General features: G+C 42.5%; 2 protein-coding genes across 2 annotated transcripts; both read left to right on the plus strand.

The window, feature by feature from the left end:
- The first annotated feature begins 327 nt into the window (after positions 1-327).
- Positions 328-9,909, plus strand: LOC311124557 (tetraspanin-1-like). Its single transcript, XM_084198676.1, has 8 exons — positions 328-434; positions 3,088-3,163; positions 5,693-5,908; positions 8,065-8,139; positions 8,482-8,589; positions 8,755-8,892; positions 9,054-9,146; positions 9,370-9,909. The coding sequence occupies exons 2-8, from the start codon at positions 3,107-3,109 to the stop codon at positions 9,427-9,429; spliced, it is 747 nt and encodes a 248-aa protein (XP_084054802.1). The 5' UTR covers positions 328-434; positions 3,088-3,106; the 3' UTR covers positions 9,430-9,909.
- Positions 9,910-10,824: 915 nt separating this feature from the next.
- On the plus strand, positions 10,825-15,208 carry LOC311124558 (tetraspanin-16-like; the record flags this gene model as incomplete). Its single annotated transcript, XM_084198677.1, has 8 exons — positions 10,825-10,912; positions 12,682-12,767; positions 13,130-13,327; positions 13,490-13,564; positions 13,715-13,822; positions 13,957-14,112; positions 14,210-14,293; positions 15,077-15,208. The coding sequence occupies 8 exons, from the start codon at positions 10,825-10,827 to the stop codon at positions 15,140-15,142; spliced, it is 861 nt and encodes a 286-aa protein (XP_084054803.1). The 3' UTR covers positions 15,143-15,208.
- Positions 15,209-15,964: the final 756 nt, after the last annotated feature.

The raw sequence follows: 15,964 nt of genomic DNA on the forward strand, positions 1-15,964 counted from the left end.
ATATATATTCCTTCTCTGCTTCCATACCATTCACGTCTCCAAAATCCCACTTGAATATACAGTGATGCCACAGGTAAAAATGGTGATAAAAGAATGTGCTTATGCCTGTGTGTATGTAGCTTTAACATTGCTGTGACACTCCCTCAGGTGGGACTTCTACTCCACAGGGAAGTGAGCTCCTTGCCTCTGAAGCCTGCCTCAAACCCACCTTTTTGCCTCAGCTCTCCCCTTCCCTCCCTCCCTGTTTATAACCAACCTGCAGCCACGGAGAAGCACAGGAAGAGAACGAGAGAGAGAGAGTGTGTGTAGGAGAGAGAAAAACGCAATACAGGACACTCTCTGAGGACACGGTAAATCAGCCAGTCTACTGACTCCCACACTCCTGTAAACCCACACTCGCTCTCCCAGCAACAGCCTCCATCACCTCAGTGAAGGTAAGCCTCAGACTCCCTCTCTTTCTCTCTACGTTTCAACCACAGGAGGTTGGTGGCACCTTAATTGGGGAGGACGGCCTCGTGGTAATGGCTGGAGCGGAATCAGTGGAATGGTATCAAATACGTCAAACACATGGTTTGATGCCATTCCATTGGATCCGTTCTAGCCATTATTATGAGCCGTCCTCCCCTCAACAGCCTCCACTGGTCTCAACGTAACCTGTTGTACCACTCCATTGTAAGGTAGGTTATTGTAAGTGAGAATAACAAGGGAAATGTTTGTCACCAGGTGTGTCCCCACTGGCTCCCTAGAGGATTAATTCATTATCCCAGTCTTCATGACGGAATACCACATTATTCCTAACATGATATCAACAAAGCTATGCCACTCACTCTGTCATATTATTCAGCAGCTTAAAGAACACTTTCCAGGAAATTCACCTGATCATTGTAGCTATTGATTTCGTTTTTAGGTTTCTCTTATCTAAATTATGTTCTTTACATTGGGATTGTGGGTTATTTAGCTGCTTTGTGTTTATTGCATTTTAATTTTCAAAGCATGTAAAGTCCTAAGGGCCCTAGCTACTGTATATTATACTCACCTTCGTGTTGCATTTGCCTTCAAACAAGGGTAAATAACAGTGTCCATTTATTTTTCAAAACATGAAAGGACCAATATAATGTGTCGACTCATTACAATACAGTGCCCTGAGGTTATAATTCACAGTCTAGCTCAAAATGGCAGTCCTCAACATTTCTGTTGGTGTCTTTGTACTGAATGTTCATGGCTCCTGGCTGGGATGTTTGGTTAGTCATTTAGATGTGACTGTGGTTGTTAATACATCACCAGGCCAACTATGGCCACTGCTGTTGCCTATGGCTTTGTGAAGGCGGAAGTTGAGTGGCCACTTGCAAGAAAAGCTCTGGGAATGAAAGGGGGAAAACCAACTCAAGATGTGTTGCTATGCGCCCACTGGCCCCTTTCATATGATTAACCTGATGCTCATGGCTAAACATTGACACAGTGATAAACATCCTGACATTTAGCATCCATCTCTCAGTACTTGTACTGTATGCCGATGCCATTTCTCTTTCTAAGTACTCTATCTGGGACCGTATAAGATAAACACACTATTATGGATACTGTAATCATACAATCACAAAGAAAATGACACGCGTCAATCAGAAACTCCCTGACAGAGTTCCCTGTCACACTACTGGTGCTACTGCCACAGAGTGCTGTTGTTTTGTTATTGCCGTTATTAAGAGTACAGTACAAACTAGCTGTCGTTTAGTCACTCAATCACTGTTCCCGTCCTATGGGGTCATATGCAGTCAGACACACTAGGGACAGACAGTCCTAAACGCACACAGCGGTAAAGGGCACCACATGGGGTCATAAAACAGAGCAGGATGAGATGATCCACAGATGGTTTAACTAGCAAAATGTGACAGGTCATAAACCTGCAATGTATCTGTGTGTGTGTGTAGTGGGCTCCTGTGTTTAATAGGCCCCCGATTGACACTGAGGGCGAGGAAGATTAAGTTCCTTACAACTTCCTTGTACAGTCTGGACAGGTGATGGACACTGTTCTCATCTGAAGAGCAGACCATGTTCAACATTTTGATAGTTTTCTTGTAATTAGATGTCTTTTGCATTGAAAATGTAGTGGCCCCAGGTGAAGGAGGGTTTTCAGACATGGTATTATGGTCTGCCTCTGTATCATTTTAATCTATTTTCATAACACTGATCATCCTTTTATTTGTTCAGGGGTCCATTTAAATGAAAATACAGTGGGACATGCTGCCTTGTCATTGCCTGTGGACTTTCCTTCATTCTAAAGCAAAGGCTCACTTAACTCTCATTGGTGTTGGGAAAGTGGACTGGTCAGTAAATGTCATATGACATTAGTAAAAAAAAAAGCAAGGGCGCTCTTGACTGTTCTAGAACGATACGGCGATAGGGAGGATAAGTTAAGTGGCTGGGGTTTTTCCCCACTCCTTCCCTCCCACGTCTTACTGTAGATGACAAAGGGCTGGTTTCCTGGTAAGTCAGAGACAGCAAACAGCATCAAGGAGTGTGTAGAATTGTTAATCCGTCTCGTAAATAGCCAGACATAACAATTCATTGCAAATGACACGGAACAACTCTAAAGTTGTAAAGAAACGCTTTGTCTTTGTTGTTTGACAGAATTTATGTTTGCTTCCTTAGTGACTGATTCTGTGTCCACAAAACCATAACTGTCACCTTCCAATATCATTCAAAATGAGTCAAATGTTTATTCAGGAAGTGCAGAAAGGTTCCTGGTGTAAGTTTGCAAGATAAGATTGTGACCAAAACCCTCAACATGCAATTTCCAAAATATCATTGATAAATAACAAGGTAAGAAGTACATACTTTAGCTGTCATATTAAGATGGTACTTCACCATTTAATTAAAGAGAACCTTTGCTCATTATGCTTCCTCCTCTAACCAGGCCTATAGACAGCAAGCTATTGACAAAGGCAGTAGATTTAGTTCCGACTTTTGACCTCTGATCTCATCTTAATGATTCAAAGTCCCATAGAATTTGTAAACATTCTCATCATTACCATAGATGATTAATCATAACATTGTTCCCTTTCTCTCCCTTTTCCTCTTCTTTTCTTCCAGGCAGAATAATTCATCAAGAATGGGTTGCTTCGGATTTCTCAAAGTCATGATGTTTGCCTTCAATGGCATCATCTTTGTAAGTTGGATATGTTTTTATCTTTCTGAGTAAATTATTGATGATAATAGCAATGGAGTTCATTTATGCTTCACAATAATGAATCTGCAGGCACTCAAAACACTCCTTATCGCTCCTTATCACTCCTTAGCCTTATTCTGTGTCCCAGAAAAACAGTATCTAAACTGCAACGGGAAAACGTTATGAGAACATGAAACAAAAGGACAGACATGACATTTGTCGTGGTTTTACTACTTTTTATGACACAGACATGTCATTTTGGACCATTTTATAGAGTGTGAAATAATCAAATGTTAATGAATGAATGTCAGAGAATGCGAAGGAGCTATTAAAAAAAAAATATATATATATATATATACACTACCGTTAAAAGGTTGGGGTCACTTAGAAATGTCCTTGTTTTCGAAAGAAAAGCAATTTTTTTGTCCATTAAAATAACATCAAATTGATCAGAAATATAGTGTAGACATTGTTAATGTTGTAAATGGCTATTGTAACTGGAAACGGCTGATTTTTTTATGGAATATCTACATAGGTGTACAGAGGCCCATTATCAGCAACCATCAGTCCTGTGTTCCAATGGCACGTTGTGTTTGCTAATCCAAGTTTATCATTTTAAAAGGCTAATTGATCATTAGAAAACCCTTTTGCAATTATGTTAGCACAGCTGAAAACTGTTGTGCTGATTAAAGAAGCAATAAAATTGGCCTTCTTGAGACTAGTTGAGTATCTGGAGCATCAGTAATTGTGGGTTCGATTACAGGCTCAAAATGGCCAGAAACAAATAACTTTCTTCTGAAACTCGTCAGTCTATTCTTGTTCTGAGAAATGAAGGCTATTCCATGCGAGAAATTGCCAAGAAACTGAAGATCTCGTACAACGCTGTGTACTACTCCCTTCACAGAACAGCGCAAACTGGCTCTAACCAGAATAGAAAAAGGAGTGGTAGGCCCCGGTGCACAACTGAGCAAGAGGACAAATACATTAGAGTGTCTAGTTTGAGAAACAGACGCCTCACAGGTCCTCAACTGGCAGCTTCATTAAATAGTACCCGCAAAACACCAGTCTCAAAGTCAACAGTGAAGAGGCAACTCCGGGATGCTGACCTTCTAGGCAGAGTTGCAAAGAAAAAGCCATATCTCAGACTGGCCAATAAAAAGAAAAGATTAAGATGGGCAGTCTGAGATATGGTAGGAAGAAACACACCTGTCTATATAAGGTCCCACAGTTGACAGTGCATGTCAGAGCAGAAACCTTACCATGAAGTCCAAGGAACTCTCCGAGATAGAATTTTGATGAGGCATATATCTGGGGAAGGGTATAAAATAATTTCTAGAGTGTTGAAAGTTTCCAAGAGCACAGTCGTCTCCATAAATATGGAACTACCCAGACTCTGCCTAGAGCTGGCCGTCCAACCAAACTGAGCAACCGGGCAAGGACCTTGGTCAGGAAGGTGACCAAGAACCCAATGACCACTCTGACAGAACTACAGAGTTCCTTGGCTGAGAACCTGCCAGAAGGACAACAGTCTCTACAGCACTTCACCAACTGGGCTTTATGGGAGAGTGGCCAAACAGAAGACACCACTGAGAAAAAGGCACATGACAGCACTCCCTGGAGTTTGCAAAAAGGCACGTGAAAGACTCTGAGATCACAAGGCAAAAGATTCTGTGGTCTGATGAGACCATCCCTATCTAACACCATCCCTATCTAACACCATCCCTATCGTGAAGCATGGTGGTGGCAGCATTATGCTATGGGGATGCTTTTAAGCAGGAGGGACTGGGAGACTGGTAAGGATAGAGGGAACAATAAATGGAGCCTAATACAGGCAAATCCTTAATGAGAACCTGCTTGAGAGTGCAAACGACCTTAGACTGGGGTGAAGATTTACGTTCCAACAGGACCATGACTCCAAGCATACACCCAAAGCAACGCTGTAATGGCTTCAGAACAAGAATATTAAAGTCATTGAGGGGCCCAGCCAAAGCCCAGACTTGAATACAATTGAACATTTGTAGAAAGACCTGAAGATTCCAGTTCACCGCCGCTCCCCATCTAACTTAACAGAGCTTGAGAAAATCTGCAAGGAAGAATGGAAGAAAATCCCCAAATCCAGATGTGCAAAGCTGATAGACATACACTGACTCAAAGCTGTAATCGCCGCCAAAGGTGCTTCTACAAAGTATTGACTCAAGAGTGTGAATACTTATGTACAGTAAATGGGATTTCTGTATTTCATTTTCAAGGAATGTGCTAACATTTCTAAAAACATGTTTTCACTTTGTCATTATGGGGTATTGTGTGTGTGTGTGTGTGTGTGTGTGTGTAGATGGGTGAGGGGAAAAATCAATTTAATCCATTTTGAATTCAGGCTGTAACACAACCAAATGTGGAATAAGTCAAGGGGTATGAATACTTTCAGAAGGCACTGTATGTGCATGTTAGGTAAGACAAAGGGCAGCAGTTGATGTGGTCTTCATTGAATGAATGGAAACCACCCAACAATGCTATGCTCTCTTCCCCCAGTTGGCGGGCGCTGCCATCCTGGGCGTGGGGATCTGGGTGAAGGTGGACAGCGGCTCCATCCTGGGGTTCCTCCAGGGGATAAAAGATGCTCCGGCGGAGATGAGCCAGATCCTCAACGTGGGCTACCTGTTGATTGCTGTGGGGGCAGTGCTGCTGGTTATAGGCTTCCTGGGCTGCTGTGGCGCTATGAAGGAGAGCAGGTGTATGCTGCTCTTGGTAGGTCACCTCAAACCTGAGCTATTCAGTATATGTTGTCACCAGTGTGTTTTATACTGACTCAGTCAACAAGCTTGATTGTCAAGCTCCTCATCTCTCCTTTAAGGATTTTCCACAGTAGAGTAGGTAGCTACACGGAACTAAAATATAAACGGAACAATTTCAAAGATTTGACTGAGTTACAGTTCATATAACGAAATCAGTCAATTGAAATCAATTAATTAAACCCTAATCTATGGATTTCACATGACTGTTGGTCACAGATACCTTTAAAAAAAAGTAGGGGCGTGGATCAGAAAACCAGTCAGTATCTGGTGTGACCACCATTTACCTCATGCAGGGCGACAACTACTTTGCATATTATTATTATTATATATATATTTTTTTTTGTACCCCTTTTTTCTCCCTAATTTCATGATATCCAATTGGTAGTTACAGTCTTGTCCCATCGCTGCAACTCCTGTACAGACTCGGGAGAGGCGAAGGTCGTGAGCCATGCGTCCTCCGAAACACGACCCGCCAAGCCGCACTGCTTCTTGACACACTGCTCGCTTAACCCGTAAGCCAGCCACACCAATGTGTCGGAGGAAACACTGTACAGCTGGTGACCAAAGTCATTGTGCATGCGCCCGGCCACCACAAGGAGTTGCTAGAGCGCGATGGGACAAGGACATCCCAGCCGGCCAAACCCTCCCCTAACCTGGACGACGCTGGGTTAATTGTGCGCCGCCTCATGGGTCTCCAGGTCGCGGCCGGCTGCGACACAGCGCGAGATCGAACCCGGATCTGTAGTGACGCCTCTAGCACTGCGATGCAGTACCTTCGACCGCTGCTCCACTCAGGAGGCCCTTCCTTCGCATAGAGTTGATCAGGCTGTTGAATGTGGCCTGTGGAATGATGTCCCATGCCTCTTAAATGGCTGTGCGAAGTTGCTAGATATTGGCGGGAACTGGAACAAGCTGTCGTAAACATCAATCCAGAGCATCCCAAACATATTTAATGGGTGACATGTCTAGTGAGTATGCAGGCCATGGAAGAACTGGGACATTTTCAGCTTCCAGTAATTGTGTACAGATCCTTGCGACATATGGCTGTGCATGAGGTAATGGTGGCGGATGAATGGCACGACAATGGGCCTCAGGATCTCGTCACGGTATCTCTGTGCATTCAAATTGCCATCAATAAAATGCAATTGTGTTTGTTGTCGGTAGTTTATGCCTGCCCATACCATAACCCCACCGCCACCATGGGGCACTCTGTTCACAACATTGACATCAGCAAACCGCTCGCCCACACGACGCCATCTGCCCGGTACAGTTGAAACCGGGATTCATCCGTGAAGAGCACACTTCTCCAGCATGCCAGTGGCCATTGAAGGTGAGCATTTACCCACTGAAGTTGGTTATGACGCCGTACTGCAGTCAGGTCAAGACCCTTGTGAGGATGACGAGCACGCAGATGCACTTCCCTGAGACTGTTTCTGACAATTTGTGCAGAAATTCTTTGGTTGTGCAAACCCACAGTTTCATCAGCTGTCCGGGTGGCTGGTCTTAGACAATCCCGCAGGTGAAGAAGCCAGAAGTGGAGGTCCTGGGCTGGCGTGGTTACACGTGGTCTGCGGTTGTGAGGCCGTTTGGACGTACTGCCAAATTCTCTAAAACAACGTTGGAGGCGGCTTATGGTAGAGAAATTAACATTACATTCTCTGGCAACAGCTCTGGTGGACATTCCTGCTATCAGCATGCCAATTGCACGCTCCCTCAAAACTTGAGACATCTGTGGCATTGTGTTGCGTGACAACTGCACAACTGTCCCCAGCACAAAGTGCACCTGTGTAATGATCGTGCTGTTTAATCAGTTTCTTGATATGCCACACCTGTCAGGTGGATGGATTATCTTAGGAAATGAGAAATGCTCACTAACAGGGATGTAAACAAATTTCTGCACAAAATTTGAGAGAAATAAGCTTTTTGTGCTTATGGGTCATTTCTGGGATCTTTTTATTTCAGCTCATGAAACATGGCACCAACACTTTACATGTTGTGTTTATATTTTTGTTCAGTATGTATCAAATGTGTGTAAATACACTGTAAACAGTTTTCTCAGTCAATCTCTCAATCTCTCTTCCTTACGGTCTCATTTTCCTCTTTTTCTAGTTCTTTGTGATCGTGTTGGTGGTGTTCATCGCAGAGGTGGCTGGAGCAGTGGTGATCCTGGTATTTAAACCCTTGGTAAGCGTACATAGAGAGCCCATTCACTCACCTCATATTGCTAAAGGGGGGTAAGGACTCTGTGGAGAATTTGATGACACTCTTAGAAAGGTGCTATCGAGAACCTAAAAGGGTTATTTGGCTGTCCCCATAGGAGAACCCTTTGATTAACCCTTTTTGGTTCCAGGTAGAACTCTTTTGGGTTCCATGAGAACCCTTTCCACAGAAGATTCTACATGGAACCCAAAAGGGTTCTAACTGGAACTCTACCTGGAACCAAAAAGGGTTCTCCTATGGGGACAGCCGAATAACCCTTTTGGAACCCTTTTTCTAAGAGTGTGTGATTTGTGTTATGTCTTTCAGGCAGGTGAGTTGATTGAGAAACTGGGCACCAAAGCGGTTCAGAACATTAGGAAGGACTATGGAGCAAATTCAGACGTCACCGCTCTCTGGAATGCTACTATGGATACGGTACTTTACAATATCCTGCCGGACTGTTTTAATACCTTGGAAATAACATATTAGGCCTACAAATAATGTCTCAAATAACATTATTATATTTGCCTGTGTATTAGAAATCTTTCAGTTTTGTCAATATAATTTTTCTAATATGAACTGTCTCTGTGTCCACTCTAGCTGAAGTGCTGTGGATTCTATAACTATACAGACTTCACTGGCTCTCCATTTGAAAAAGACACCCATCTCTATCCTCAACAGTGCTGCCACAGTGCTTTTTCCAGCTTTTGTAATGTAGTCAGTGCGGGTCCAAACTTGGTACGAGCTCTGAACTCATCACCTCAACAAGTTAATCACACTCCATCCATACTCAAACTCATCAATGGAAGGCCCATTTAGGAATGTAACACACTTTACAGTTGGACATCCAGTGGCCTCGCCTGTCTAAATAACTGTATTACATTTGTGTGTCCCCACAGACAATCACCGGCTGCTTCCAAAAGTTTAAGCAACTGATTGATCAAAACAGTATTGGCATTGTGGCAGTGGCATTGGGAATCGCTGTCCTTGAGGTACTGTTGACTCCTTCCCTTCCTCAGTCAATTTCTATCAAACATAGCAAGGTCACATTCTCATTGTTTTGATCTTTTTTTAAATACCACAAATGTAGATGCGTTGATGCAAATGATATGCAAATTCAACAAAAAGAATGTGATGTGTTCAGTTTCGCACAGTGGGCTTTGTTTAAAAGTTTTGCATAACCTAAGCATTTATTTACTGTTCCTGTTTCCCTAGATATTGGCGATGGTTGTCTCCATGACTTTGTACTGCATAATAGGCTCAAAGATTGACTGAAAACCAATGGAGGAGGGAGGGCCATAGAGACATCTGCCTGGATGGCATCTCTGGACCCTCCTTAGGACAACTATGGGGATGGATGCATAACAATCTCTGAAATCACCAAGGCTGAAGAAAAATCTAAGGAAGCTTTGTGATAAGGAGAGGCACCCTACCATTGAACTGAGCCAGCTTAAATTAAATCCTGTACAAGATTATTGGATATGGGAAAATGTCTATTTGTATTGAAATCTTGTACTGTATACATATTTCACCTGAAAATGATGCTGTCTTACATTTAGATTGAAGCAATGCAATGTGTCCTATGTCCATTCCACTCTGCACAGTATCATCAAGGTTTATATTAAAATAACATTATCAATTCACTGTCAGGAAATATATATATGTGCCACTTTTTATTATTTTATTAATTGATTTTCTACAGATGCCACATGCTCTGGAGAATGAATAAAAAGGTTGCAACTTGCAACACTCTGAAAATAAGTTTAACCTCTTAAGGATCTGACCCTTTTTTTCAATTTTCGCTTAAAATGACATACCCAAATCTAATTGCCTGTAGCTCAGGACCTGAAGCAAGGATATGCATATTCTTTATACCATTTGAAAGGAAATACTTTGAAGTTTGTGGAAATGTGAAATTAATGTAGGAGAATATAACACATTAGATCTGGTAAAATATAATACAAACAAAAAAACATGCTGTTGGGACTCTGCTGTTGGGACAGCTTTATGTGGGCCCTAACAGTTTGTGGGCACCGTTTGTCACCATTATAGTGCAATTCATGTATTGTTTAGTGTTGTGTAATGGCTTTGCTGGCATGCATCCCACTTCTATTTTGTTTTGGTTTGGCCCACCAAGATTTACATGCTAAAATCGCCACTGGCTACTGGAGATTCTTTCTTTAGTGTCTGTCTGTTCAGAAAGGATGCAAAACGGAGATTCACAACAGCACGGAGTTGCTAAACCCAGAGGCACAACATCGCGAGACTTCCGGGAACGCTTGCGAAACAGACCAAACCGACCAGGCCGGTGTTTGTGGTTCAAAAAGTCAATGAGAGAAGTGAAATCTAAAGGCACAACCTAAATTCGAGATGTTATTACTCCAACCTCGTGAAAGTGACGACAAACTGACACGTTTTCATTTTCGCAAAAAAAAACTTTATATCGAAGGAGTGCATTTGATTTCAAGGACTGCACATGCGCAGTTCGGTGTGAGACGACAGGTAGACCCGATGACATATTTCTACGCAAGAGTTTAGCTAGCCAACGTCGCCATGACGTCGCCATGACATCGTCTACAAGTGTGATCGGGGATTTCTATTGGTGAAGCAGTTTTAGACTCTCTTCATACTGTGCTGTCTTTGACCGAAGTGTGTGACTGGACCGAGAACATGACACCTGTTGGCCAGGCAGACACAGACAGTTGGCAGCAAGTAGGCCTTAATAGCAGTAGGCCTAAATCGTCTGGACCTATTAAAAGTAAGGACAGACGGTCCTTATTTTTTCATGTGACCATTTTGCCTATGCTAGCTAATGCTAACTTTAGCTAGCTAATTTAACTATAACGTCTAAACATAGAGGGTTGACTAGTTAATTTTGGGCATGTTAAAGGAACATGTTGGCTAACGTTAGCTAGCTAAATTAGCTACCTACCAGTAGCAAGCGATCCATGGTCAGGTCACTAACGTTAGCTAGCTACAGTACCTAGTCTAGCTAGGCTAATAGCTAGCTTGCCGCGTTAGCAATCTAACCAAGCCACCTCGAACTTGATCGTTAATGTTAGTAATTTATTAAATCAAATCAAATCAAATTTTATTGGCCACATGCGCCGAATACAATACAGACATTACAGTGAAATGCTTACTTACAGCCCTTAACCAACAGTGCATTTATTTTTAATAAAAAAGTAAAATAAAACAACAACAAAAAAGTGTTGAGAAAAAAAAGAGCAGAAGTAAAGTAAAATAACAGTAGGGAGGCAATATATACAGAGGGGTACCGGTGCAGAGTCAATGTGCGGGGGCACCGGCTAGTTGAGGTAGTTGAAGTAATATGTACATGTGGGTAGAGTTAAAGTGACTATGCATAAATAATTAACAGAGTAGCAGCAGCGTAAAAAGATGGGGTGGGGGGGCAGTGCAAATAGTCCGGGTAGCCATGATTAGCTGTTCAGGAGTCTTATGGCTTGGGGGTAGAAGCTGTTGAGAAGTCTTTTGGACCTAGACTTGGCACTCCGGTACCGCTTGCCGTGCGGTAGCAGAGAGAACAGTCTATGACTAGGGTGGCTGGAGTCTTTGACAATTTTGAGGGCCTTCCTCTGACACCGCCTGGTATAGAGGTCCTGGATGGCAGGAAGCTTGGCCCCAGTGATGTACTGGGCCGTACGCACTACCCTCTGTAGTGCCTTGCGGTCGGAGGCCAAGCAGTTGCCATACCAGGCGGTGATGCAACCAGTCAGGATGCTCTCGATGGTGCAGCTGTATAATTTTTTGAGGATCTGAGGACCCATGCCGAATCTTTTCAGTCTCCTGAGGGGGAATAGGCTTTGTCGTGCCCTCTTCACGACTGTCTTGGTGTGTTTGGACCATGATAGTTCGTTGGTGATGTGGACACCAAGGAACTTGAAGCTCTCAACCTGTTCCACTACAGCCCCGTTGATGAGAATGGGGGCGTGCTCAGTCCTCTTTTTTTTCCTGTAGTCCACAATCATCTCCTTTGTCTTGGTCACGTTGAGGGAGAGGTTGTTATCCTGGCACCACACGGCCAGGTCTCTGACCTCCTCCCTATAGGCTGTCTCATCGTTGTCGGTGATCAGGCCTACCACTGTTGTGTCGTATACATTAAAGGGGCAATCTGGGATTGGTACATCAATTTTTTTATCTATATTTTTAGTTAGTGATACTATTAGCTAGCTATTTACTCTTGAAGAATATAACTCATACATTTATCATGAGCTTAGCGTTAGTTAAACTGCTTACCACATTAAAACCCAAAATAATATATGCATATTTATTCCATTGTTTGTAATTATAAACAAACACTGTACAGCTTCAAAACATGGTTAACATTTGGATCTAATGGATTGTCAGTCCTGGCTTCCATAGCTCCATCTATGAATTTGAGAGTAGTTACATTTCTTCAGCCCCATCCCTCAGCTGTTTACCAAAAATGTGTCTCATTAGCTAGTATTATTATAAGCCTATCCTGTTCTGTATAATTTTGTCATGTCTTTTCTCCTTTGATTATAGAAGGTCGAACTCGCAAAATGGCTAGACATGACAAACTGTACACATGGATGCGGTATTTGATGTTGCTGCTTTGTGTGATACTTGTTGTAAGTAGCTAACTGTTGCCTAGCTAGCAAACAAAGCCCCGTTGAACTGTGCCTGTGTTTGAAATGCAAATAATTTACATTATTTTTAACCTATCATGTAAACTGTTCTTGGCTAGCTATATCTTCAGAAATATAGTTGCCCTCTCATAAAACCTAGGGTTGTGAATGCATTGCAAAAGTCAAACACACAGAAGAAGACAGCAACTACTGCTGTTGTCATTGTAATATTACCTAGCCTCAGAAATCTATCTGGCAAAACATAGAAGAAAAATAGACAAGTCCATAACAACTCAAATGCAATTTATTAGTTGATGATGAAAAAAATAAATACTGAAAGAACAGCACAATCCTCTCCCCTCCAGATAAGTGGCGTTGTGCTGCTGGGGCTTGGTGCATGGATTAGATATGGAGCAGCTACCTTTGTGGATGTCCTTGGCCCCTACTCGTCTCAGCTCATCTACATCAGCTACATCTGTATTGGTATGGGCTCAGTGCTGTCTTTCACGGGTCTCATCGGCTGCTGTGGGGCTTGGAAAGAGAACCGCTTCTTCATCATGCTGGTGAGAGACAACAGTTGTGCAGTCATTTTCAAGGCACCTGACAATAATTGTCTTACTGTGTTATACTACTGCAGAGTTGTAAATGTCCCACTCTTTTCCCCCTGCAAGCTTCAATAAGAGGCAACATTTTCACTATCCCTGTTTTTTTTGTACCCTGAACAGTTTTTCTTCATCGTGACAATGCTGTTTGTTGCTGAAATCATTGGGACTATTTTTGTCTTGACGTACCGGAATCTGGTAAGAATAATTGAACACTGCTGGCATCTGTATTATCAAGTAGGTGAACCTATATCATAATGTAGAGCCCTGTAAATTATTGAATTATTTGTATGAAATAGCCTAGCCAGGCTATGCCTTTCAATAAACTGTGATGTCTATATGTGACAGGTTAGCTTAATGGTACGTGACGCAAGCAAGAATTCCCTGATGACTGCCTATATGGGCCCAGCGGCAACAGACCCCATCTCAACAGCATGGAACACAGTCATGATCAAGGTGAGATGCTCTAATGGGGAAAGGTCCAAATAGGCTTGGCTTTACTATTTGGTTCCTTCGACCACCAGAGCATCCCAGACAGTAGTTATTACAGCTAATGTCTCTCATTTCTTTATTGGTTTTTCATCTCTTAGTTCAAATGCTGTGGCTTTGAGAACACAACAGTTGATTTCAAGGGCTCTGTGTTCAGTACAACCACGGGTTTGAACTACCCTAAGACATGCTGCGTGAACAAGACCCTTGCAGACTGTGACGGTATCACCATCACTCCAAGTATGATCCAACCACAGGTAACCAAACCCAGTGCCTCACTGCACTATGTTGTATCAGTCTGTGCTCTAATGCTGTAAAGCCTTAAGCCAAATGCCCCCTGTGTGTTTCCCCAAGAGCTGCTTTGGTAAGGTCATCACAGTGATCAGAGAGCAGAGTGTCATCCTGGGATCAGCAGCTGGCTGCATATGTATGATGGAGGTATGCTATGGGAGAATCTCAATTGGTTTTGCTTGACTCCTTGCGTCCTCTCCTCCGTCTTCTCCTCGCCTCTTTTTGAAAAAGGTAATCAAGGATAGGAGTCGAGGATAAGAAACGTGTAAAAAAAAAAAAGTGCTTGTATGAAATGACTCTTTCTCCACTAACTCGTCATCAAGCAGATGACGTTTACAGAGGAGGAATCGCAAAATACATGTGTAAAGTGGTAAAAAGAAATGTAGATAAAAGAATTAGTAAAGTATCATTTTTAAATCTGTGCACGCTTTTCTCCTCCGAGTAAACAGCTGATTCAAAGGGTGTGTGGCAGATTTCAAAACTCTTTGCGGAGGATGCACTTCAGTATCCTTTGCCGAACAAAGTAATCGAGGAGGGGAGCAAACTCCTCTGTTCGCCTACTAACGATTTTCAACTGTCCTCGACCACTTGACCACATCGGTTTCCGGGTCATGGAGGAGAGGAGGACGGAGGAGTCGAGGAGAGGACTTTTGCCCAATTGAGAATCTCCCTATGAGTTACACTGCTCCCTCAAGGTCTTCTGGATAACTTTAACCTCTCTCAGACCTAAGGACTATTGATGGAAACAACTGTACTTGTTAAAGCATAGTAATACTTTTTCTACAGTAGCTCACCATTAGGACCTAAAGAGACATTCTTTGACAAGTATTCTTAGTTTGCTTACTATCTATTCTATAGCAATTGGTTGCTGAACAGATAATGTTGCTTGGCTTCAAGTCATTGTTTTCCTATCCTCTCTTCTCTTTGCAGTTATCCTCCATGATCCTTGCCATGGTTTTGTTTGTGAAGCTGGGGCTCATGAGGCATCCTTGGTGAAGCCAAAGGGTCCATCCACACCTGGAGGACACCAACAACCCCCACAGGCAACAATAAAGTTCTGCTAAACAATAAAAGTTGGTGTGTTTTCCTTAGATGAAATCTGATCTGTTATTTTGGTTATATTAAAAGTTAAATATATTTATTTTAAAGCTATGTTTTCACTGGGAATGGGAAACCTAGTCAGTTGCACAACTGAATGCATTCAACCGAAATGTATCTTCCGCATTTAACTCAACCCCTCTGATTCAGAGAGGTGCGGGGGGCTGCCTTAATCGACGTCATTGGCACCCGGGCAGCTGTTGTTGTTGGGGGTTAACTGCCTTGCTCAAGGGCAAAACAGCAGATTTTTCCACTTTGGGATTCTAACCAGCGACCTTTCAGTTACTGGCCCAACACTCTTAACTGCTAGACTACCTGCCGCCCCACTTTTATGTTAAATTCCAACAGAATATGTATTCTGCAATCATCTCAGTTTAATTTTAGTGCTCACAAATATGACAACAGCACCCTCGTGAAATTATAAATGAGTGAAGTGTAGAGAGAAGACATTTAAATCTAACCTACCTCCCATGCATATTTTTACATTTAAGATTAAGGTGACTTGATACAATTCTATGCAATAGCTGCTTCTATTTAAACAAAATAGCTGATTGAGGTAGAACTATTATTTGCTTTGATCATGTTTATTATAATTTTTTACATCTATTGCAACTATTGTTCATAAGGTGTAGAATATGTTCAAAAATAATATAAAAGAAGTGGCACTTGAAGGCCATTTAGATGTGATTACAGGGACTGTCTGTCACTTCAAATAAGGGC

The sequence above is a fragment of the Coregonus lavaretus genome, assembly GCF_964263955.1.
Source record: "Coregonus lavaretus genome assembly, contig: HAP1_SCAFFOLD_7807, whole genome shotgun sequence".
Taxonomy (NCBI): Eukaryota; Metazoa; Chordata; class Actinopteri; order Salmoniformes; family Salmonidae; genus Coregonus; species Coregonus lavaretus.

Bases quoted from the DNA above. Each gene is read 5' to 3' on its own strand.
- LOC311124557 (XM_084198676.1), top strand. From the start codon at position 3,107: ATGGGTTGCTTCGGATTTCTCAAAGTCATGATGTTTGCCTTCAATGGC. The intron at 8,893-9,053 runs GTACGAGCTCTG...GTGTCCCCACAG, and splicing joins TCAGTGCGGGTCCAAACTTG to ACAATCACCGGCTGCTTCCA. The intron at 9,147-9,369 runs GTACTGTTGACT...CTGTTTCCCTAG, and splicing joins TGGGAATCGCTGTCCTTGAG to ATATTGGCGATGGTTGTCTC.